This window comes from Esox lucius, chromosome 17 (genome assembly GCF_011004845.1).
Source record: "Esox lucius isolate fEsoLuc1 chromosome 17, fEsoLuc1.pri, whole genome shotgun sequence".
Taxonomy (NCBI): Eukaryota; Metazoa; Chordata; class Actinopteri; order Esociformes; family Esocidae; genus Esox; species Esox lucius.
The window spans coordinates 24,855,853-24,881,947 of record NC_047585.1 but is presented as its reverse complement, the minus strand read 5'-3'; the positions used below and the strand labels follow the sequence as shown (position 1 = coordinate 24,881,947).

Genomic DNA, 26,095 nt, shown 5'->3' with positions numbered 1-26,095 from the left:
TTAAGTGAGTATGCTGCAAAATATCTCCATGGGGCGTCTCTTTAGCAAAAAAGCAGATGCTGCCAGAATTAAGAAAGAACTTAAAGTTGAATGCAAAAATGGACACCATGCATGTCTCTGGAAAAGCAAATAACCTGCAGACAACGGCCTATGTCAGTGAAGAAGCTGGTCACAAGAAGCTGCTGGAAGGAGTCAGAATGCGCTTGTGAAAACTGTTTTTTTTCAGGGAGAAAAAACTTGAAGGTTAATGGGCTTGTTAGCTTAACAGCCCATCCATTCAGTTTTCTGTGATCCAGACAACTTCAGTTTGCCTGTTGTGCATAGGGCTGTTTTTGACTTGACAGGTTTTTTATAATCTCTTTCTTTGTAATTGATATGCCAGGCTGGCCGGGTATAAGCTTTGCTTTTGTGTGTTGATACTTTATTGCTTCACATCCTTGTCGTGCGGTAGGAGTAATTTACTCAGTCATACGGTAGGTGTAATTTAGTCAGTCGTACGCTAGGTGAAATTATGTCAGCGTTTACAGTATGTGTCAATCCCCAAACTTAACCTCTACAGTTTGTGCAAATTATGAGGATTTATTTATTTTTGTGTTGTACTCCAACTGGTGCCCAAGCTACTTTTTATCTTCACATGGGCTTGAAGACACAACACAATATGCTTCACAAGTACAACAAACATAATACACAGAAATACACGTATACTGTGGATAAACATTCTACAATAATCAAATGAATGACATTTAAAAATTAAATGCAAAATTCGCTATTTACAACACATTCTAATGCATAGCTTGATACACATAAATGAATCACAAATGTCTGCACACTGGTGTCCCACCACATGCAGCTGATGCACCTTAAATTTTTTTTGCCCCTGCCCCTCAGATAGCCTGACTCCGCCACTGCACCTTTGTATGTACAATTGTTTTGCACTCCATTTTTCTTCTCATTGAATTTTTCTCCAGACGCAATTTTTTGGCAATATGATATTTTCCTGTTTTAATTTTATTAAATTCTTTTTTATTAAAGTTTTTTATAAAAACACATTTTCTAAGATCTGGGGGGTTACTGTGGGTAAATAAAGCCGGAAAAGTCAGATTTTATATGTTATAATTTCAGGCTGTAAGGCAACAAAAGGCAAACATTTTGAAAGGGGTGGTGCCTTTCTATAACCACTGAATATATTGTTAGCGAAGTACAGTGTCCTAACAATGTACAGATATTTAAAGTATGAATGGCAAGGGAAAACAAATAAAGAGATAAACATGGGTTATGTTTACAATGTTTTTTTGTGCTCCACAGGTTGCTCTTTTCTCATTGCAACAGCTCTTTGGCAAAACCTCCAAAACACACCATCATTTGAGCTACTGGAGTTATTTTGTGGTAACTCAGTAACCAACAGTTATCGTCAGGAAGTGGCTCACAGAGGAGAGGCCCCCTGGCCTGACTGCACTTGGATTATGTGTGGTGAGAAGGGAGAGACATGGTTGTGTTTATGTTTGTGTACAGTATGTGTATCTCATTGTGCTTTCCAGGAAGCTGGTGCTGCATTGGGAACCATTTTGTCAAATGGACAGTGAAGGATGTAGAAATCTGGCCCATTTCTAAATTATCATCCTTTTCTTGTTGGACTTCATGTGACCCACCAAAGAACAAAACCAGCGTTTCTACTACACACAGATGCCCAAGAGAATAACGAGAAGAAAGAAACACAGCCAAAAACTATACTGCCGGAATCACCTAGGTACAGTAGTCATAGTGACTCAATAACAATCACAGTTAAAGGAAAACATAAAGAAACCAGTCCTCTGGACCAGTTTAACTTGGCTGTAGCATGTGGCATGTTGCGTGTAGACATGGGTGATGCAGCCAGCCGGAACTCACCCCACTTACCTTCTGATGTTGTAAATGTAATTCAGAGGCTTGTGTGTGCGTGTGTGTGTGTGTGTGGGGGGGGGGGGGGGGGTCTGACCTATTTCTTGGGGCTTTGTGTGTTAATTCAGGGTAGAGACAGTGTAACTGACAACACCGGGTTTCAGTAATGGAACCTAAACATTTAAAACATTTAGAGACACTTATGAACTGTAACAGAAGACAGTAATTCATAATAGGGATCTTATAACACTAGAATAGTGACTGCAAATGAGGGTGATTTGCGGGGAACATTTCAGGGAAAGTCTAGAGTGTATTTTGAGTAGTACTTTAATTCCATCCTAGAGAGCGCTAAAACATTGGGTGAATGGTATTGTTGTTTCTAGCTTCTGAACATGTTTTGAGGTGTGCCTAACATAATCATACCACCGGTGAGTAAAATACTGTACACAGTTTCTATTCATTTATATTTTACAACACCAGTTGAGTTGACTGAGAACAAATCTTCATTTACAGCAATGATAGAACATTTCACCTTACCAGCACCGGGATTCAAATTAGCAATGCTTTGGGACCCTATAGAATATTAAAATATATAGAGCCCTTTGGCCTTCTGTTTTGGCTTGTAGTCTGTGCCAGTTCTGAGGTTTTTGTTAAAGCCTTCAAAATAGTGACATACAGCAAGTAATATAAAGATCCAATATTATGCTAAAATGTATAAACACTTTATCTAGCGGTCGACCTGCTTGTCCCTTATCTCCTGTATTGATGGTTAGAGTGTCAAATACATTGTGTCTTATGCTGGTCCAGCACTCTGCACTACTGCCTCTGGTGCACTGCTACAGCATGATGTCACCCAGCCCACTGCTCCTTCAGAAAACACTCTCCTCTATCTTTCCTCATGTACCTGTCTAATAAAGTTTACAAAATGCCAGAAAACACATTTTTAAAAGTACATAAACGTAAAAAAAGAAAGAGGATCCTATAACAATGTAAGTTATTGTAGGAACCCTTTAAATATTTTGTATAGTTTAATATAGCCAATGTGACTGCTTTGTGCCATGGGTAACTACAGAGCAGTTGCTATTGAAACTGCATTTAGGTTAGAGTAGGAATCCAACAATCTGAAATACATAATAAAGTACATTACTGTCAAATTCTATATATAAAGTGTGTGTGTGTTACTCACAGGTAATGCTTTTGCTAGGTGTTGTCAGGTCTGGCTGTGAGAGACTGTTGTTGTTGTTACCATTTTCCTTGTCCCCTAGCAACACCTCTGGTTTGACCTTTGGCCTTTCGATGAGTGGGTCCAGGCTTCCGTGCACATCTGGAGGTAACAGACACATGGAAAGACAGAGAGACTGTTACAGAGGGAAAGAAACACATTAATCTAGAGCAGGGAGACAAACACCTCCCTGAAGGGGGCAGCATTCTTCCCATCACGACCACCCTACAATAACATGACCAACAATAACTGTCTCACACTGGGTCTGCACATAGTCAATGGTTAGAAGTTTAGACGTTTTTGTTAAGGCCTGCATAGTTAGCCCATTTTACTTGCATATGCTACTAAAATAAAATTAGCGTGAATGGCAAAATTAAAATAGGCGCACACTTGTAAACTAGCAATTTACACCAAAAAACACATACTGTCATAATTGTAGTATTTCTGCTATTGTGTCTCATTGTTGTCAAATGAACAAAGAACTACAAATAGCATAATGCAAGACATACCTCAGTTTAATAAACGACTGGAATTAACTCAGCAGAGCGGGTTGATAGCAAGAAACTTGTAATAGGTATGTAGCTTAATAGGTGTGTACACATTTTGTAGTGGGGAATCCTAACAAAAAAGACAGTTGTTAAACACAACCTGTCAAAAAAGCACACCCAATGCAGAGATGCCTACGTAATAAAAAACACAAAAAAAACACCCCGGGAAGTTTCAGTCAGCCATGAGAAAGATATTTCAGGACAAGAGGTGAGAAGACAACTCAAAATAAAATACATTATAGCCTACTTCATAGCTAAAGAAGAACTTAGTCAATGATAACCATCTCAACTATATTTCCTTGTGTGCCTACATTTTATTTGTGTGTTCCTATATTTTTTGTGTGCTCTTATATTTTTTAACTCAGGAGCACATGTACTCCTTGTATAAAATGCCAGCTTAGAGCCCTGATAGTGACAAGAAGCAAGTGATTTAAAAACCTGTTACTATGCTACGTGTGTGAACCCAGAGTCTCTCAGAGCATTCACAGTCAGTACTGTAGACTAATCTGTTACTGACCTCAATCCAGAGCCTCTCAGAGCATTCAGTCAGTACTGTAGACTACACTGTTACTGACCTCAATCCAGAGCCTCTCAGAGCATTCAGTCAGTACTGTAGACTACACTGTTACTGACCTCAATCCAGAGCCTCTCAGAGCATTCACTCAGTACTGTAGACTACTCTGTTACTGACCTCAACACAGTCTCTCAGAGCATTCAGTCAGTACGGTAGACTACTCTTTTACTGACCTCAACACAGAGTCTCTCAGAGCATTCAGTCAGTACTGTAGACTACTCTATTACTGACCTCAACACAGAGTCTCTCAGAGCATTCAGTTAGTACTGTAGACTACTCTGTTACTGACCTCAACACAGAGTCTCTCAGAGCATTCAGTCAGTACTGTAGACTACTCTGTTACTGACCTCAACACAGAGTCTCTCAGAGCATTCAGTTAGTACTGTAGACTACTCTATTACTGACCTCAACACAGAGTCTATCAGAGCATTCAGTTAGTACTGTAGACTACTCTGTTACTGACCTCAACACAGAGTCTCTCAGAGCATTCAGTCAGTACTGTAGACTACTCTGTTACTGACCTCAACACAGAGTCTCTCAGAGCATTCAGTCAGTTCTGTAGACTACTCTATTACTGACCTCAACACAGAGTCTCTCAGAGCATTCAGTCAGTACTGTAGACTACTCTGTTACTGACCTCAACACAGAGTCTCTCAGAGCATTCAGTCAGTACTGTAGACTACTCTGTTACTGACCTCAACACAGAGTCTCTCAGAGCATTCAGTCAGTACTGTAGACTACTCTGTTACTGACCTCCACACAGAGTCTATCAGGGCATTCAGTCAGTACTGTAGACTAATCTGTTACTGACCTCAACACAGAGTCTCTCAGAGCATTCAGTCAGTACTGTAGACTACTCTGTTACTGACCTCAACACAGTCTCTCAGAGCATTCAGTCAGTACTGTAGACTACTCTGTTACTGACCTCCACACAGAGTCTATCAGGGCATTCAGTCAGTACTGTAGACTAATCTGTTACTGACCTCAACACAGAGTCTCTCAGAGCATTCAGTCAGTACTGTAGACTACTCTGTTACTGACCTCAACACAGTCTCTCAGAGCATTCAGTCAGTACTGTAGACTACTCTGTTACTGACCTCAACACAGTCTCTCAGAGCATTCAGTCAGTACTGTAGACTACTCTGTTACTGACCTCAACACAGTCTCTCAGAGCATTCAGTCAGTACTGTAGACTACTCTGTTACTGACCTCAACACAGTCTCTCAGAGCATTCAGTTAGTACTGTAGACTACTCTGTTACTGACCTCAACACAGAGTCTCTCAGAGCATTCAGTCAGTACTGTAGACTACTCTGTTACTGACCTCAACACAGAGTCTCTCAGAGCATTCAGTCAGTACTGTAGACTACTCTGTTACTGACCTCAACACAGTCTCTCAGAGCATTCAGTCAGTACTGTAGACTACTCTGTTACTGACCTCAACACAGTCTCTCAGAGCATTCAGTTAGTACTGTAGACTACTCTGTTACTGACCTCAACACAGAGTCTCTCAGAGCATTCAGTCAGTACTGTAGACTACTCTGTTACTGACCTCAACACAGTCTATCAGGGCATTCAGTCAGTACTGTAGACTAATCTGTTACTGACCTCAACACAGAGTCTCTCAGAGCATTCAGTCAGTACTGTAGACTACTCTGTTACTGACCTCAACACAGTCTCTCAGAGCATTCAGTCAGTACTGTAGACTACTCTGTTACTGACCTCAACACAGAGTCTCTCAGAGCATTCAGTCAGTACTGTAGACTAATCTGTTACTGACCTCAACACAGAGTCTCTCAGAGCATTCAGTCAGTACTGTAGACTACTCTGTTACTGACCTCAACACAGAGTCTCTCAGAGCATTCAGTCAGTACTGTAGACTACTCTGTTACTGACCTCAACACAGTCTCTCAGAGCATTCAGTCAGTACTGTAGACTACTCTATTACTGACCTCAACACAGAGTCTCTCAGAGCATTCAGTCAGTACTGTAGACTACTCTGTTACTGACCTCCACACACAGTCTCTCAGAGCATTCAGTCAGTACTGTAGACTACTCTGTTACTGACCTCAACACAGAGTCTCTCAGAGCATTCAGTTAGTACTGTAGACTACTCTGTTACTGACCTCAACACAGAGTCTCTCAGAGCATTCAGTCAGTACTGTAGACTACTCTGTTACTGACCTCAACACAGAGTCTCTCAGAGCATTCAGTCAGTACTGTAGACTACTCTGTTACTGACCTCAACACAGAGTCTCTCAGAGCATTCAGTCAGTACTGTAGACTACTCTGTTACTGACCTCAACACAGAGTCTCTCAGAGCATTCAGTCAGTACTGTAGACTACACTGTTACTGACCTCCATCCAGTGTCTCTAGGAACATTAAGGTCAGTCCACCATTTTCCGACCAGGGCAAAATCAACTACGAGAAAACAAAACCTAACACACTGAATGCTTTTCAGAAATGCTACAGACTAAAGAAAGATAGTGTTGAAACTGAGAAGAAAAACTGCTCAAAAACTATTCAAATACATGCCAAGTTCATGAATAAATGGTTTCACTGCAAAAGTGAAGGTATAGGAATAAACCCAGCAGTTGAGAAGAAAATCCAAAGCAGACAACTTAATAAAAATAACAACAAAGAAAAACACTTCAACAAGTACGCTTACTGCAAAAAGATAAAACTGAAAAGACAATGACAAAAAGACTTAACAAAGTTAAAAAACAAAATTGGGATTATGGCTTCTGATCTGAATTTCAATAGCCACATAAAATTCATAACTAAATCTGCCTATTATCACCTTAAAAACATAGCTAAAATTTGAGGATTCATGCCCAGATGAGGTCTAAAAAAACATATTTGCACTTTTAACTCCAGTAGGTTGGACAACTGTAATGGCCTGTTTTCAGATCTCTCAAAAAAAAAATCCTCAGAAAATTGCAGCTCATTCAGAACGCTGCTGCTCGAGTTCTAACATGAACTCGGTCTCTGCATTGGCTCACTGTATCTAATAGAATTGATTTTAAGATACTGCTACTCTTCTATACATCACACAATGGTTCAGGGCCAAGTTACATTTCAGGTTACATGATATTATGCATGTACCGTAGATGATGAAATCCCTAAAACTCTTTTACGTTGAGAAACATAACTGTTGGACTATTTGCCCGTGCAGTCTTTCACAGAGAGGTGAACACCTCCCCATTTTACTTCTGAAAGACTCATCCTGCCTGGAATGATATTTTTATACCCAATCATGTTAGTGACCTGTTGCCAATCAACCTAATTAGATGTGAGATGTTCCACCCGGTACAATTTTGTATTAAACAACTTTTACAGTCTTTTGTTGCCCTTGTCCCAACTTATTGGGTTGCTAGCATCAAATTCAAAGTGGACATATATTTTTCAAGGAACAATTACATTTTTCAGTTTCAACATTTGGTATGTTGTCTTTCCAATATTTTCTGTTGAATTAAGGGTTTTAATTATTTCCACATCTTTGCATTTTATTTAATTTATTTTAAACAAGGTTGTAAATATTATTACCAATATTAACCTCTATTAATGTGTTTTATGTTTAGACAGAAAAACAGGTCATACAATCACAAAGCCATAAGTAGCCAAAGGTAGAAACTATTGGAGTACTTCTTATAAATTACAGAATGTCTCCTGCTCCTCCACACAAGCTGCAATGAACAACTAATACAGCAACATGTTGTCATTGTAGCTTCTTTTTTGTCTTTGGTAGAGTTACCTATCACTGCAACAGACAACATAAACACACAAACACACACATTGTAGACTCCAATAACTGGAGATATTCCTGCTGCCAGTATCGGTCTAATGTAACATTCAATGGACCAAGCTAGTCACTGGATAAAACAGAGTATTTAACACACAAATGGCTTAAAGAGACTGGAAGTGAGAGCATAATTGTGTGAGGGAGTGTTTGTGTGTGCGTGGGCATCTGGAGACAGTAAACTGCAATGCCTTGGGACTGTTTAGTGGTCTGTATGCATGCCTGTGAAAATGTGTGTATGAGGGCATACAGTATACTGAGTTAAATGTATGTGAGCTTACATGTTTCACACGCCTAATACTGGAGCCAGGAGGTCTGTAATGAAGCTGGAATTATGCAGGTCTGTATGCAGGCACATGCACACGCAAACACACACACGCAGAAACACACACACGCAGACACACGCACGCGGACACGCGCACGCGGAAACACACACGGACACACACACGCGCGGAGACACACGCAGACACACACACACACGCGCTTGCGCGCAGACACACACACACGCACGCGGACACACACGCGGACACACACACACGCGGAGACACACGCAGACACACACACACACGCGCGTGCGCGCAGACACACACATACACAACAGGTTGTGGGCCTCACAGAGGTGCAGACTCATTCCTGGGCAAATGGGAGCCAGCTGGGTTTGATCTGCCATCTGACGCACTCCGACATACACACACATACAGACATACTGTGTAAAGCCTCAATTGCAATAGCCTCTATCCCTTTCTCTTCTTTTTCCCCACCCGCCTCCCTCCCACCCGCCTCAGTTCTAACTATTGTTTTTAGACAAAGTTTTCCTACTGGGTTGTGTATGCCCAAGGGCGACTAGCTAAAAAAAAACTTTTCCAAGGGACACAGGGACAAACAAAAACACACAGGTTGAACGAGGACTAAACAGCAAACAATTGACTAGATACACCAAACAAAACACCACAGCAATACATACTCACATGAAACAGGACAAAGTGAGATGTATGTGCTAAACCAAGTGATGCATGAATGAACAAAGTGTCCTGTCTATCAAAAGGGTATGTATCTGAAGAGTGTCTGTGTCCATGTGGGGGAAAGCAAAAGAGTCTCTCTGGGAGGGTAGACGCACATACAGGGTACCTGTGTGCATAACACACCAAGAGATGGTTTTGGTAAAGTTTAGCCCCTGGCTTAGTAAAAACGTAATATAATGCTGAGGCAGCATTTTCACACAGTTTTCTTATGTTCTCATCCACTTTTAGAAGCTGACACGGAACTGTCTTGAACATATATATTTTTAAAGAGTTAACACACCATTAGCTAGCCAAATAATGTTAGCAAGTAGCTAGTATCAGAATCACCTTTATTTGCTACCGTTCAGTAAGCACATTTACAAATAACCAATCATTTTACTTAGTAGCATTCAAAGGGGTTCCTAAAGCTTAGTAGTGCTTCTGAGTGGAAACATGGGAGAATTAGTGCAAAATGAGAATCTATGACCTACGTAATAATTTAATATCTAATAATCTGACTCCATATTGTTTGTAAACATACACAATCATAAATGATCATGATATGCAGCAAGTCCTTATAAAAGGTAGCTAATCTTTCGTCACAAGCCAAACATTTAAAAGATAATGTTTCACGGCCTAAGTTATCCTCACTGCTCCTCATCAGTCAAGTGCAGGAAACAAGGGATCACGTAGCAACCTGGAACTCAGTCTGGGATGATCAGTCTGGTCACTTGGATTTACCTATGTGTATGTGCCTGTATCAGTTATCATAAGTGCCCATAAGGTGCAGGTCGTTTAACACGAACCATACAGTCAAATGGCATGTGTTCCTGGGGCTAACAGAAGGTTAATATGCCCACGACTCAGGGACGACTACACAATGTCATGTGTTTCTGAGAATCCAGGACTCAGGGACTCCAAGTCTGGTCACTTAGACTTAATTATGTGTGTGTAATTACCAGTAGCCCCACAAGCTTGAGTATGGAGATGAACGAGGAATGTCGTAGTAATCTATATTTCAATCAAGTAATAAAGTTACAATAAAAAACATAGTTACATACCAACACAATTTAACATCCTCCCAACTAGCCTAACAGTCTACTAATTATACCATGAGCATTTCAGACACTGTAGCACAAAGGAATGCTAGGAGCTTCTGTTAAAGACTCCAAGAACTAAGTCAAACTTCACTATTCATCCCACCCAGACAGACTGATTCCAAACTCCCCCATTGCATCTATAAAAGGGTCAAGCTAGACACTTGGTCTTGTAGGATTCTTCATCCAGTAAACATTTACCTGTAACAAATGATACATTACATGTATTGAGTTTATTCCTTTATTAGACACACATTAAAAAACTAAACATCAGTCAGGTTAATCCAACAAAAGTCATATTTCTACTTTGTTGATTTGTCCATCCTCACACCTGGTTCATCTGAGCAGATGGGGCTACCTTGGCCCCCACCGTGTATGACCGTTCCTTTCAGGAAGCAAACGGGCCCATTGGTGTGAGACTAGGATGTCCCACTGAGATGAGACACCAGACAACACGGCACCTTCACAAACCTTCCAAAACACATCTTTCATTACACTACAAAGCCAATGCAAGAAGACTGTAGTTAATATTAGCTGATTGTTCATGCACTAGCACAACTTAATGGACATAGCGTTATATATTCATAATGACAGATTCTAAAGTTATTAGTCAACACCAAACTTTTGGTATAGGCCAATCTAATAATGTATAAGGCATGCAATAATTTTAGTATGTTTTCTTCCAAAAAGTATATCTAGTTAGCTACAAAAGTTAATACTCAACATAAAATGTTGGAAATGGCCACACTGCTAATTTATAATACATGCATGAATGAGCACTGCAGCCAAGCTGGCTTGTAACATTAACATATAGACTGTGGTAAAACCCTCTAACCACTCAGAACACCCGCCTACAGCAATGGCTATATAAAATGTGCAAGCATGGGATAAACATGGGATAAACATTTCTCAGTATAAAAGGGAACACAGCAACATTGCCAAATACTTTTTCAGGAAAATTACGGAAAATGTCTCTCTCTACACCCCACATTCTCTGAGTCCTCTCTTTCGTCTCCTCTATCCCTCATCTTTCATCTCCCTCTTCTCTCTCCCTGACTCCCTCCCTCCCTCCTTACCATACCTCCCATATGTTATCTATCAGTCATCTCTCCCTTGTGCTCTCTCTCTCTATCAGTATTCTCTCACTCTTCTCTAGCTTGCAATGTATCCGTCCTCTCTCCCTTCTCAGTCCTTTCTCTGGTCTGTTGTCTGTTCTTCCCCTACTCCATCCTCCCAGCATCCTGAAAGTTCACCATTATATCTGTTCAGCAACCAACACGTCGAAAGGTTCCCTCACCTGGTATGCTGCTATGGAATGTAAGGGCAAATGATTTGATTTGTTCATTAGATAACCATGAATTAAATGTATGTAGATGTTTTCCTCCGCAGGAGATCGGGATCCTGTAATGACAATATTCCAGTGAACATACATCACAATTATTATAGAGAGGAAGAGTGTGATTTCACTAACACATCAGAGGAATTGTTAAAGACAAGACAGGTCTGCAATCCCAGACAGGTGAACACAATTATTAAGCTAGTCTACTGGTTAATAAACACAAATCATTTGGAGACTAATATAGCCTCCTCATTAGACTAATATAATCTCCTCATACCATTTCGGTCTCATTCGGTAAATGAAGAAGAGTCTGAGAAAAGTTGTTATTGCTTAAATGCAGTCTGTTAAACGTTATAGGCACGATTCTACAGTGTCCCTTTAAAGCAAACGGAGGAAGAATGTAGAAGATATTCAATATTGTGGTTAATAAACACAAACTAAATGTATGCAGATTCCTCCGTCTGTGACGGCAAGCCTGTCGACCTTTCTACATATTAGTTGCTAATAAACTCATAAGCTTGCGAAACAGCGAAAGAGTCAATTAAATCACTTGCAAGCAGTGTCTGAGGCAAAGGCCTTCTGAAGTCCTGCCCACAAGCACCACAGTGCCCCAGGCCTCACAGTCAAATGAGACTGCCCATCTGCAGACAGAGATCTCATTCCACCTAGAAGGGTTGAAAGTCACTATGGCTCTATATCACTATTGACCATTCATCATCCCATGGACTCATTTCAGACACCCAGCTTCAGTACACATACCCACACGTCCAACGACCAGGACTTCTTACTCTGTCCGTCTGTGTTCCTCCCATCTCTTAACAGAAACTTGTGTGTAGGTGAAAACACACTGGACTACATTACTGAGAGAAACAAATCATGTTAAGGTATTCAGAGTATGTGTTTGTGGTTAAAGCACACAGACTGCTGTATCTCTCTACAGGCATTTTCTGATTAGTCTACTTGATGTTGTTACACCGTTGTTTATTTAAAAAAATACCAGTGCCTTTCTATTTTTTCAACAAAGTATGTAGAATTCCCGCAAACTGCTTTTCAGACAACTTACAGACAAAATACATGTCCAGATCCACTTTTACTGAAAACAGGTATCAATAGGCTACCGAGTTTGTGTAGCTGCAAATATAAATGTGTCACAACACTGTCACCTTTGCTAAAAAAGCACAAAGGTCAGGTTCATGGGTAAGTACCCGAAAGAAAATGTATTTAATATTTAGTTCATGAAGATTTTATGAACTGCTGAATGGTGGATTTACAGTGAATAGGTGGCTGTTTAGGTAGCTGGAGAAGGAAGCATTCTGCTTGGCTACAGCGCAGAGTTAACCTCTCTAACCGCCCTTGCTCTCTTGATGTGGAGAAACTGAAATAGACTTTCATAAAATTAAACCAGACGTTTTAAAGAACAATTTGACGTGGAGCTTAACCACAGCGTTTTAGCAAGACTACTGGCTAACGCTGGTTAGGTAGTTCCTCACACACACACACACATACCCACACACACGAAAATAAAGATGAAGAGTGGTAGGCCGGGAGGGATGAACACAGGCAGATATATGGAGAGTGAGATAGGTGGGGTTCTCATTAGAGGTGGATGATAGAGACATAAATCCATATTGAAGTGAAGTAATGGGAGAGGGTCCCTACAGTGTGAAGTAACAGGGGAGGCTCCTACAGTGAAGAAGTAACGGGGGAGGGTCCCTACAGTGTAAAGTAACAGGGGAGGGTCCCTATAGTGTGAAGTAACGGGGGTGGGTCCCTACAGTGTGAAGCAACAGAGGTGGGTCCCTACGGCGTGAAGTAACAGGGGAGGGTCCCTATAGTGTTAAGTAACGGGGGTGGGTTCCTACAGTGTGAAGCAACAGAGGTGGGTCCCTACGGCGTGAAGTAACAGGGGAGGGTCCCTAGGGTGTGAAGTAACAGGGGAGGGTCCCTAAGGCGTGAAGTAACAGGGGAGGGTCTCTACAGCGTGAGGTAACAGGGGAGGGTCCCTAAGGGTTGAAGTTACGTGGAAGGGAGAGCACATTATATCCAACAGATCAACCCACCTAAAAAGCACAACACAGGGTATGTAACAGTTTGCACTGATAGTAACAAGGACGAATCAACACAACATCAAGGACGAATGCCCAAATGCATCCCCAGCCTTATGAGGTGTCAAAAATGAGAAGTTTGAAAGTCAAACCAAAAGTATTGTCTCTCCAAACCATTGTCTTCCTTCAGTAAACCACCAGCATTCGACCAAAACAAATGTGAAGCCAATGTTAACCCTGACTGAATCCCAAGCTGGCACTCATGAAGAACCCCCCCCCCGCCCAACCACTAAACTGTGGAGCAATTTCCCAGATCTGAGAAAGAAAAGATGAGTCTCTAATTCAAATCAGACAAGAGTAATCAAGCAACGCTTTAGCTGGCTGTTTTTGTACACGTGTTGGCAAGTGTGTCTGCATGCTTGTATGTGAGCTTGTGTGCGGATGTGTATGTATGTGGCTAAACTGTATCTATTTGTGACTCCCCTACAGGAATGTCACCTTGTAAACACAGCTCTAGTATTGGCCAATAAAGCCGGAATGAACTACAGAGACTTGGAAACATTACAGCATCCAAGATGAAAGAAACACCCTGTGGCTCTAAAACTATGAGGAGTGAAAACCTATTTCTCTGAGACTATGAGGAGAGAAAACATATTACTCTGAGACTATGAGGAGAGAAAACCTATTTCTCTGAGACTATGAGGAGAGAAAACCTATTACTCTGAGACTATGAGGAGAGAAAACCTATTACTCTGGGACTATGAGGAGAGAAAACCTATTACTCTGGGACTATGAGGAGAGAACACCCATTACTCTGAAACTATGAAGAGAGAACACCCATTACTCTGAAACTATGAAGAGGGAACACCCATTACTCTGGGACAATGAGGAGAGAACACCCATCACTCTGGGACTATGAGGAGAGAACACCCATCACTCTGGGACTATGAAGAGAGAACACCCATTACTCTGAAACTATGAAGAGAGAACACCCATTACTCTGGGACTATGAGGAGAGAACACCCATTACTCTGAAACTATGAGGGTTTCTAGACTGAAGACTGAGTGACTAGAGAGTATTTGATTTCAATTTGCATTAGCAGCGAGTGATGGTGGGGTGAAAGGGAATCCTCAGAGGAGGCAACATGGTGCGCAGTTCTAACGTCTGCTCTTTCACCTTGACTTCCAATCCATCTCCTTTTCACTCTTAATCTCTGGCTCTCTCACTCTCCATACCTTTCTTTATCATAAGCTCAATCACTCTCTTTGTAGCTCACTTTTTCTATTGATATCATACACTCCTTCAAGTAATCTGCTGAGTTTTATTTATTTACCAGAACACTGAGAGAGCACAACATGAAAGAGACTAGGCTTGAAGCCTGGTATTAGTACCAGCATTAGGAGATGGAGCAGGGGATGTGAGGGGAGCGATACAGAGAGAGGGGGTGGTATGGTAGAGGGAGTGTTGTAGGAGAAAGAGAACCACTGAGGCTTTACCTGGAGTCTTTGAAAGTCCCTAAACCCTCTCCCTTCGTCCGTCCGCCCGCCTGTGTGTGCCTATACAGCCTACACTAATGTCAGTCTACACAGAGAATAACACTGCTGGATGCTTGTGTGTGTGTGTGTGTGTGTGTGTGTGTGTGTGTGAGTGTCTGACTGACAGAAACAGAAGGCAGTGGTTTGTGTTACACATCAGACTCAACAGAAGCAGAGCGGCTTAAGGTGTACAGACAAACCCTCCAGCCCGCTAGCTAGCTAGCTCAACGTCTTTTATCAGGCCTCACAGAAACACAACATAATACAGCCTAAATCACTAGCTAACGCTACCTTAATGTCATTGACATAAGTGCATTAATTCACTCTCCACAAGCCGTATTCATTGGAGGACAGAGAGTTTGCGGGACATTCCCATCTGCCATTTCTCTAGGCCAAGTGACTGTGACAACTCCATCATTTAAACTGGTGGCGTGAGCACAGGCCATTCTCCAAAGCAGAAGTACAGTCTCTCTGTCGTCCAGATCATGCCAAGCGGAGATCCCTCACACACATGGCCTTTCATCCCATCCACATGTTCAGTGATCATTCCCAGGGCCTCCAGCTAATTAGACTTTGACATATAACGTTACATCCCCAAGCCTGACAAACTATACGCTCCCATGATCAAGATGAACAGCGTAATTACACACACATGCACACACACACAGCATGCAAACACACACACACACACACACACACAGAGGGATCCAGAGATCCCAGCTGCTGTATGTCTCTCATGTTGTTGGTCACAGCGCGTGGGACGGCAAACAGGTGACAAGGTTTGGAACCCGTCCCATCCCTCAACGGCATTGGCAGCTAATGTATTCATCATATGTAGACACTGGGTCCTTGTTGTGTCATGGGAGGGTTTACAGAGACATTAATAAGATAAAAGATATTAGTCATGGAGATGCATAACGTCCTCTGAGGGATCTCCTCAATGAGACCACACACAAACACACAAACAGCCCAGCCTAATCTGCCCTGAAACCTAGCCAGCAGTCAAACACACACTCGAGAGAAAAGCGCTTTTTGAGAGAGTTGGAATGAGTCCAGAGAACCAGATGATTGTTGCTTAGGGAGATTGTTGCAGTGTAAGCTCATTACAGACTGAAGCTGTCGGCTGTTAAACTGCCCTAAGAGGAATTTAATCGTCCGGGAGACGTCGTCAACAGCCAAGTATTTGTCTGCATCAAGGACAAACAAAGACAACATCAAAGAAACATCAAGGCCATTAAAAAGGCCTTTAACGTAGACACTGTGTCCTGCACCACACTCAACATCAACGCAGGTCTGAACACTCAGCACACACTCCAAGCTACGGAATGATCAGTGAGACCACCATCTGCAAAGCATCAAACCGTTGAACAGGAAAATCAAAAGACTGAGGACTTCATACATTCCGGAGCGCTGGGTCCGTCAGTAGAGCTGAACTCTGAGGACCGGCTGTGGTTGAAGAGCCACTGCAGAGCAGCAGGCACAGAGGTTCAGTCCAGTCAGGGCCAACCCTGTATCAGACTTGGAGAGGTTGGGAAAACAAACTCTCACACTCTTTCATAGTTCAACTACTGTATGTCGTAAAAAAAAAAGGACTCAAACTGCACCCAGTTTATTTACATTGACACAAAGGCAATCACACTCACAGCCTGAGACACACACATGAACACAAACACACACACACAGTTGTCAGACTTTACAAGAGGAGACAAAGACCTATAAGATCTAAAAGAAGGGAGGAAGAGAAAGACTCCTGGTACTTAGAAAGGCAGAAAGACTACCATGTAAACAGCCCTCTGATTGCATCTTCACGGCTGAGTGAAACCAAAATGCTCTTTGCTTTGGTTGTGTGTACTTGTGTGTGTGTGTGTGGGGTTTTGTGTGAGAGATAATTCAGCCTTTGCTAAAGCCCTGTATGAAAAGCCCAGACTTAGAGTTCTGTACTTGTTCGTTCAGCTTCAGGCATTGGTTGATACAATTTAAGATCCCCTAATGATCATTTTGGGAGTGTCTGAATTACCAAAATCCTCAACGCATTACACTGTTTTGTCATATTTTCCAGGTGGTTGATTGTTTTCAGAACATCTTTTCCTATTTGTCTGTCTCTTGCTGTATCACTTGAATAATTCTGTGTTGTTGGTTTTTAGTTCTCTGTTAAAGGTGATGTATGTAATATGAATCAATCCCAATATACACAGTGCCCTAAAATATGACAACTATGTATGAAAAGTGTTGAGAGCAGAGGAAGAAATACAGATTTACTGTCCCAATAATTACAGTGGGCTCTGTAGCTTCACTAAAAGAAGCACTCATTATTTCAGTAAAAATAGTAAAAGTTTATACCTTGGTTCTAACAAACAGAAGGTAAAACAAACTGGACAGCAAGACAACAAGAGAACGTCTGTTCCATGTACATGTAGATAGTACTAGATACCAGCACAGAGGAGCTGGTTATGAAAGAAGGGAACAGCTGCTGACGGGCAAATAAGAAGTCAGTACCAATCTCCATACACAAACATACATCTCACTGGGACCAGCCCAGCTAGCAGAACTCAATGGGCCCAGTGTGTGTGTTTTTGTGTATGCATGCCTGTGTGCGTGTGTATGTGTGTATGCCTGTGTGCGTGTGTATGTGTGTATTCCAGTTAACTGATGCCCAGTGCTGGTCGGGGATTCTGAGCATATGGGTGGAGTGTGAGGGCAGGTGATGAAAGCAGGCCCTTGTTGCCATATGTGGAAGTGAAGCCAGTCCTCAATCTCCCTGTCTGTACCCATCCTCTCCTCCTGACCCACCTTAACCCAGTTTAACACTGCTGTCTGTCCCCATTGTCTCCTTCTACTGACCTACCTTGTCCCAGAACAAGACCTCTCTGTCTGTCCCCATCATCTCCTCCTGACCCACCTTAACCCAGATCAACACCCCCCTGTCTGTCCCAATCGTCTCCTTCTCCTGACCCACCGTAACCCAGATCAACACCCCGTCCCCCGTCCCCATTGTCTGACACCCCCCTGTCAGTCCCAATCCTCTCATTCTGACTAGTGATGGCCAAACCAGGCTTCATTACCGTTCTTTTAGCCGCAGGATATTATGCTGGGAGCATTCAGATTTTCTTTATCACAATAAAAGCAATCATTGACATTTAGAAGGCAATATAGCTAACAATCTAGTCTGTAAAAAAAAAAAAAAGAACAACATTGGAACGGACATTAAACAGAAAATGACAGACTAGATCTAGATAGACTAGATAGTTAACTATATTGTCTTAGCAAAATATCCTGCTGCTAGAAGAACGGTAATGAAGACTCGAATGGCCATCACTAATTCTGACCCACCTTAAACCAAATCAGGGTCCGAAATTAACATCTCCCAAGGGCCAAATGCCGGTAGATTTTATGTTTCGCAAGGTAATCTCAGAAGGCAATTCGCCACACTGGCGAGTAAATGTTTGTACCCAATGTTTCCATCCTATTGTAATCAGAGCAGCGGAGAGCGGCGCTGCTAAATTGTGATGCGCCGCAACAGAATATCAGAATATTTTTATGACGTACGATTCTTTTTTTACCAAGCTTAGCTCACTTCACTTTGCATCTTCCTTCGCGCCCAGTTTACTTTCGCACGAGCATCAGAGCAGAGCACAACGTTCGGAGTATCAAGCTAGCGAGTGAGGTCAGAGAAAATAAACTGTCTGTGTCTGTGCATACGCACGTTTGTGTTGAACTGTCAGTAAGTGGCTGTCACATTGATATAAAGAAGGTAGCGACAACCCAATGTAAGAAGCTAGTTGGCTAACTGTAACAACTTTATAGCTACAATGGATTAGCGTCATGCAGATAACATTAGAAATTCGGGAGCAACAATAAAACCTGATTTTCATATTTGGCTTCAAGCGGTGGAATGTTAAACATTTGGCAGCAACAATTGATAGTTTTCACGTGTCGTCACGGCATTTAGGAACGCCCAATTGGCGGGCAAATCAAAGTCTCCTTCCATTGCCCACCATCGACAACTGGACAGTTGCAATTCCATTTGATGCGCTAATATATATTGTATTTGTCTGTTTTCGTTTGCACCGCTGCAACCAACTCCAATGCTATTGCATTGGCAATGGCCTAGCTAACGTTAGTGAGGCTAGCTAAACCTCGCTTGTTAAACATAATAGCGTTAGCTAAATACATAAAGTTAATACAGGAGAAAATCGTACCAATCCAACATTCTTCATGGCAAACCATGCTGTCAATGGTGGGTCATTTAAACAGTAGGAATGGTTTACCTGACATTGGGAAAACGTTTATATTATTAACGGTACATTTGTCACAAGATTATGTGTTAAACTGGCTGCACTATGCAGTGTAGCAGTATAAGGGGATGGATTATCCACAAGGTATGTACACATCCCTAAAGTTCAGCTCCGGCAGGGATGTCGCTGTTTTTAACGATGTAATAACGGAGCGGGTGCTGTATATGGGTCACAAGTGCCTAAGACTTGCAATGTGTGTGCATACCTATGTTTTTCATTTTTGTGAGGTGATCTAAACCGACATGGACTGTAAAAGTAGAACATTTCACCGGCTTGTGCAGGTGGTCCCAAATATTCCCAGTGTTTTAACATGTTTTGCCCGCCAGGCTGTCAGAGCAACCACATGACTGAAAACTATGAATAAGACTTCCGATTTTCATATTTTGCCTTCAAAATTAATGTATGCGGTGTGTAGTATATATTGTGTAAATTTTTTAAGGAAAAACTACCTGGGGTAAAATATAAATTAAACAAATTACTATTTAAATAATACTATATAAGGTAAATAATTTTATAAGGTGGAGCACATTGAGAAATGGTTAGAGCTTAAGTTAATGTAGAGAACCTTTCTAATTTTTGATGTTATTGTTGTTAATTTGCTTCTGCTCATTAGCTTTGGAGAGGGTTTGTGTTATAAATCTGGGAGGCATTTCATAAACAGTTTTAGAGAATGGTTAATTGATGGGGAGTACTTAGGTTATTAGTGAATGATAAGTAAGTATTGTCAAATAATGTTAAGAAAGTTGACAAGGAAGAGATACTGGTGTAAAGGGATGACATTATTGGAATACAAATTTGTAACATCACTTAAAAAAGAACGCTTTGTGAGAATTAGAGGTTTGGAAATAAAGGAGTTTCAAGAGGCTGTCTACAGTATGATGCTGAGGCTGTGGTTATTCTGTGTGTGGCCAGTACGTTAAAAATAAAAGCACAAACAACTGATTTGTCATCAGAAATAAAAAGTTTGTATTCAACATAATACTTTATTATCTCAATGAAATGTACTGAAATTAATGTATACGTGACAGAAAAGGCTATTTATTATTTTCTCTGGTAAAAAATATGCTTGTCCAGTGTATTCTTTCATCTACCAGTCCCCTTGGCAGGTGAACCAAAAAGTTAGTTTCGGACACTGCCCCCCCTGGCTGTCCCCAATGTCTCTTTCCCCTGACCCACTTTAACCCTATAGAAACACCAACTAAACCAAACGTAATAATCTTACAGGGCAGGACTCTAATGGGCAATTACATTACATTACATTTATATTACACTTCCTCTGCTTAGATTAAGTGCAGTGTTGTTCATATGTGCATTGAATTCCTTTACAAGCAGCTTTTTAACAGAGCAACAGACAGTAGTGAAGAAATATAAAAATACATATTTAAAACTGGCCTCGCTGGGAATCAAACCCACAACCCTTGTATTGGCAGCACCAAGTGAGAAAAAACATGGGTAGTAAGTGTATGTGAGTTTTATACACATAAATCCACATGTTCCTATGTTATTGTAATCCTCTAGATCCTAGATCCCAGCATTGAGTCCAGACTTGCCCTATAAGAAGTCTCCTCCCAGCAGAGGATTTTTGTGGCGGGTTCCCATGGAAATACCAATTGACATCCCCAAACCACACCTCCCTCTATCTTAACAGGGCTTGCTGGAGACTATCACTCTATCCTATCTTAACAGCCCTGTCACACACACAGAAACGTATGTCAATCGATCTCTCCATGACAAATCATGCTCTTTCTCATGCTGCAGAAGACAAGACAATTCCCAGAAGACATGTCCCTGTGTTTGGAATTGCATCACTCATGCCTGACCCCTCAAATAACCCTTGACATGACCAGTGCTGACTCTCACGCCTCACATAGTGTCCCATACATGTTTGTTAGTTAATTTGGCCCTGCTTACATTTGTTATAACAACCCATAGTTATACATATGAAAGAGAAATGGGTGAAAGAAAGAAGCTAGCATTGTTTGACCCAAGTGTTTAAAGGTAGGCCCATTACTCTACTAATATTTTCAGACCATTAAGAGAACATTTTTGAATGCATTGAAATAGCAGATACTCTGTTTTAACAATCGTCTCCTCCTCACCCAAGAAAAACAATTATTATTAATTATCAACATGTAAAAACTGAGGAATTCATTAAGTTGCTTTATCCGACATACAATAGGCTTGCCCTGACATGTTGAGGTTGCTTGAGGCAGTTTGAGTTCACTGAATCAAACACAGGGGAACAGAAGTAGCTTCTCATTTATAAAGATATGGATTAAACCAGAGTCCATCTAAAAATTGTGAATTATAGGAGCAGTTTAATATTCTAACTTGAATTTTCTTCTCCTGCCAATATCCTTGTGAAAAGTTTTCAAATACGGAGATTGAAAAATGTATTTACAAATCACATTTGGACCACCACATTTTTATCATGACTTAGACTGAATTGTTTTATTCTATTGATTGGTGCCTTGCTCCTTGCTAAACAATGGCGGCAGGAATTAACTTACTGCTTCATTTGGCTAGGTTAATAACCTAACTATTGAGATGATTGTCTAGCGAACTATAGTAAAATGTATAGCCTACTCTTTGCCTACTCTTCACTGCTCTTACAACATCGGAAGAAGCAGTAATTGTCTGTCTAATCGTGCTTGATAGAGATTTGCCTGCTTGTTTTTACTGGTAATCATGTGGCAACGGCAGCAGGAATACAGCAAAGGTATAGCCTGTTCTCATTGTATGAAACATCAGTGTTTACTGTACAGTTATCAATATGTAATCCGCTAGGAAAATGGTCAACCAGCCATAATTTGCTTGTAAAAACGAAATTATCATTTGGAAATTATTTCTACTGGAGAATGTGTGTTAATGTTATTGTTCGTTGGCATGGTATAGGTAGAATAAATGCATCTGTAATACCCAGAACTTAGAAGGGCTTTGGGTTATGCCACAAGGCAAACGAAACACAAAAAAGCACTTTTGTGTTTCCTTGTAATTTGTACAGCCATATTAGTACATTAAGCAGGTGAGCTATGGTGAAATGTACATGGGTTTTCCCCATGTACCAGCCAGGCATGTTGAGTGTTTTTAGGTTCCCGTCAATTTGTTTGTAGGTTTAGTGTTCTTTCATTCGTTGTGTGCATTGATTTCTCCTGTGTCTAATGTAGTCATATCACCTGCATCTACCTTTCCCCTTATCACCTCCCCATTTTGTCTTAGTTCCTTGCCTGAATGTCGGTCTTTTTTTCTTGTAACGTCGGGCTTCAGCCCCATAGGTTTGGTCAGACTGGGCTTGAACCTATCTATATACATTCTTGAAAACGTCACCCAAAGCCATTTTCCTCCCGCTCTAAAATGTTTGATTCAGAAGTGTATTGCAATTAGTGAAATTAAATCTGATGTGAGTTTGTGAAACTTTGTTTCTAAAACAGGGATTATTCACTGTTTCTTCTTGTGAATGTATGTTTCTCTTTACTCTCTTGTGGGTGTATCTCTCCCATTAATGAGTGTATTAATGTACATATTCATATCCCAGGAAAAAAAAAACACCCTCATACACACAGCTCATCTTGTTTTGCTCATACACAAACACTGAACCAAAGACCAGAAAATCACTGTTGATGATGATCATTTCAATGGGGACAGATGGAGGGTGTTGATCAGTTGAGACAGGAAAGCTGCAACCCATCACACACAAACACTGTAACTAATACACAATTGACTGCGCATCTCAGTTGTGCTTTTTCTTCTCATTCAGACACTCTGGAAGATATACAACATGTAATACTTTCAGTTCCTTTTTGCACTGTTCTTATGTACAGGGTAGATCTAGACTAATCTAGCACTTCCACTGTCAAAACCCAAATAGGGACATTAACTTCCCATAGACCTGGAGGACTGTCAACACCCCAAGAAGGACGTTACCTTCCCATAGACCTGGAGGACTGTCAACACCCCAAGAGGGACATTACCTTCCCTTAGACCTGGAGGACTGTCAACACCCCAAGAGGGACATTACCTTCCCTTAGACCTGAAGGACTGTCAACACCCCAAGAGGGACATTACCTTCCCTTAGACCTGAAGGACTGTCAACACCCCAAGAGGGACATTACCTTCTCTTAGACCTGGAGGACTGTCAACACCCCAAAAGGGACATTACCTTCCCTTAGACCTGAAGGACTGTCAACACCCCAAGAGGGACATTACCTTCAAGTAGACCTGGATGACTGTCAACACCCCAAGAGGGACATTACCTTCCCTTAGACCTGGAGGACTGTCAACACCCCAAGAGGGACATTACCTTCAAGTAGACCTGGAGGACTGTCAACACCCCAAGAGGGACATTACCTTCCCTTAGACCTGGAGGACTGTCAACACCCCAAGAGGGACATTACCTTCAAGTAGACCTGGAGGACTGTCAACACCCCAAGAGGGACATTACCTTCTCTTAGACCTGGAGGACTGTCAACACCCCAAGAGGGACATTACCTTCAAGTAGACCTGGAGGACTGTCAACACCCCAAGAGGGACATTACCTTCAAGTAGACCTGGAGGACTGTCAACACCCCAAGAGGGACATTAACTTCAATTAGACCTAAATAACTGTCAACGTTCACTCACCTATGGCAGAGGCTGGGGTTTCCGTGGGGTTTTGTTCATTTGAAGTAGGGAGACATGGGTCCCCATCATCAGGGCTCTTTGGTGAGCTGACAGGGGGCTTCCTCTCCTCATCCATGGGCGTGGCTCACACTGGGGAAGGAGTCAAGCCTGAAACAGACACAAAAAAACCAGTCAGAGAACACACATCCACTCTAATGCCCTACATGTTGTCTGTCAAATGTTACAAAAGTCAGGGTTGATCGTTCTTAGTATACCTACCAGCAAAGCACCAAAAGAAGGAGGGTCAAAATTAAACAAACTATAACATCACAATACAGTGTCTTTCTGTCATTAGAATTTAAAACAGCTTAAATCCTAACATATTATATAAAGCAGGCCTAGGCCAACAATGGGAAGAAGGGAGAGAGAGAGAGTGAGTGAGAGAGAGACTGCCAGGTCAGCTACTTGTTACTAGGAATAGCTTCTATTGTCAGAAAGTCTATAACTGGCCTATTTCTACAATTTGTCTACTTAAAATGAAATGCAATTTTTTTTGTTTCCATTTATTTCTAGAATCAAACTTCATGCTTTTGGAATTTTGTCAAATCTGCTCAGATACAAATCAGTGACCACCCCTGAAACCCCTGTGACTCACACACCTCACATTACACAAACTGAAAGGCCACTGTCACTGGGCACAGCTCAGTATTAGTGAAGCCAAAGAGCATTAATAAATTCAAATGTCATGTAGCACTCACATTGGACCTTAACTGTATTTCAGATAAGCATCTCCACTTTCCTTTGTCATGACTGCCTGGACACATTCTAGAGCTTTCTGGGATGGAATGTATTTCACCCCTGGAAAATGCTAATATTTAATTGAATGTCTATTTACACTTGGCACTTTAGTCATCTAAATTGTCTAGCCCTAAACCTACACTACAAACTAAGTTATGATCTTGTTTCATAAGAGAGATCTGCTGGGGGATAAAAAGTGATTGACATAGTGACTCATATAAAAGAACGTCATATTGTAAAACGGTATGAAGTAAACATAACTAAGGGCATCTTATTATATTATGTTTACCTTTTACATGCTTGCCCTGGTTTCTCCTAACGAGTTCATGCACGCTCAACCCGACTCAACCTAATGGGTCCTGTTCAAACTCGATTTAGTTATTATGAAGCAAAAGGTGAGGACTTCGACAACATGGGGACAAACCCTACTCAAACCCGCTTACCTTTAGCTGGGACACAGGACACACTTTCTGCGCTAATTCATTCTCTGAGCTCTTTCTCAGGTAGACTGAATGTCCCGTGCTCTTCACGCTTCTGGCTGCTCCCCTCGTCTCTTAACTTTCCCGTCTCTCAGTCACCGTTCCTCTCGTCTCAATATAAAGTCCTTCATGTGTAATTTGTTTCCAGGTGCACAAATGGATTTAGGACTTTTTTAAATTCAATGTCCTTATTACAAAGAGAACCCCCACGGGTGACTCGAGCTTTGTTTGTGCAGTTCCCCCGCTTGTCAGTGCAGTGCAGATGTGGTTTAGATCTCCACAGGCAGTCCTTGAACAGTCTAGTCTTGGTTGCAACTTCAACAACGCTTAAAGAGGGTTTACAACGAAACCGCTACAGTTTCCCCAAAAGTTGCCGAAACTTACTAAACTTGCGATTTGACAGCTGTTGTTGATAGTTAAGCTTTGGAGCTTCTGATGTCCTGTCATCAGCATGTACTTCACCCACTCATGTTTTTCGCTCCGTCGCTCGCTCTCCTCTCAAACTCTTGTCTGGAAACAGCTCTAGACTGTTGGACAGGAAACTACAGTCAGCACTGATTACCGCGCTTCCTCCAGGCATACACTTAGAATTACCCCCAAAACTTCAACCAGACTAACACAGGATGAGATACGTTAGAATAAAGATACGTATCTCCATGTGACGAAATTATGATCATATGTGTATTCCCATTGTAACATAAACCCAGTAGGGTTTGAAGCAATAGTCTAAACATGAATTGTAACTGTGAATGTGTTGGTCTATTTCATGATGTAATGCATTACGATGTATAAAACTCGATAAAAAATCAAATAAAAAGAATAACAGGTGGAGAGTAGTAATTGTAAACTATATTTTTAAACATCATAATTATTGTGATGTTAGTT

The 26,095-nt window shown here is 41.4% G+C and overlaps 1 protein-coding gene across 1 annotated transcript in view; it reads right to left on the bottom strand.

Moving 5' to 3' along the window:
- mdfi (MyoD family inhibitor) overlaps positions 1-25,725 on the bottom strand; it is a 37,375-nt gene extending 11,650 nt beyond the window's left edge. The window contains exons 1-3 of the mRNA XM_010895576.4: positions 25,175-25,725; positions 23,955-24,101; positions 3,065-3,202 (exon numbers count right to left, since the gene is read on the bottom strand). Of these exons, the coding sequence (XP_010893878.1) occupies positions 3,065-3,202; positions 23,955-24,069 (253 nt within the window). The 5' untranslated portion in view covers positions 24,070-24,101; positions 25,175-25,725. The remainder of the gene's footprint in view (positions 1-3,064; positions 3,203-23,954; positions 24,102-25,174) is intronic.
- Between the last annotated feature and the right edge of the window lie 370 nt (positions 25,726-26,095).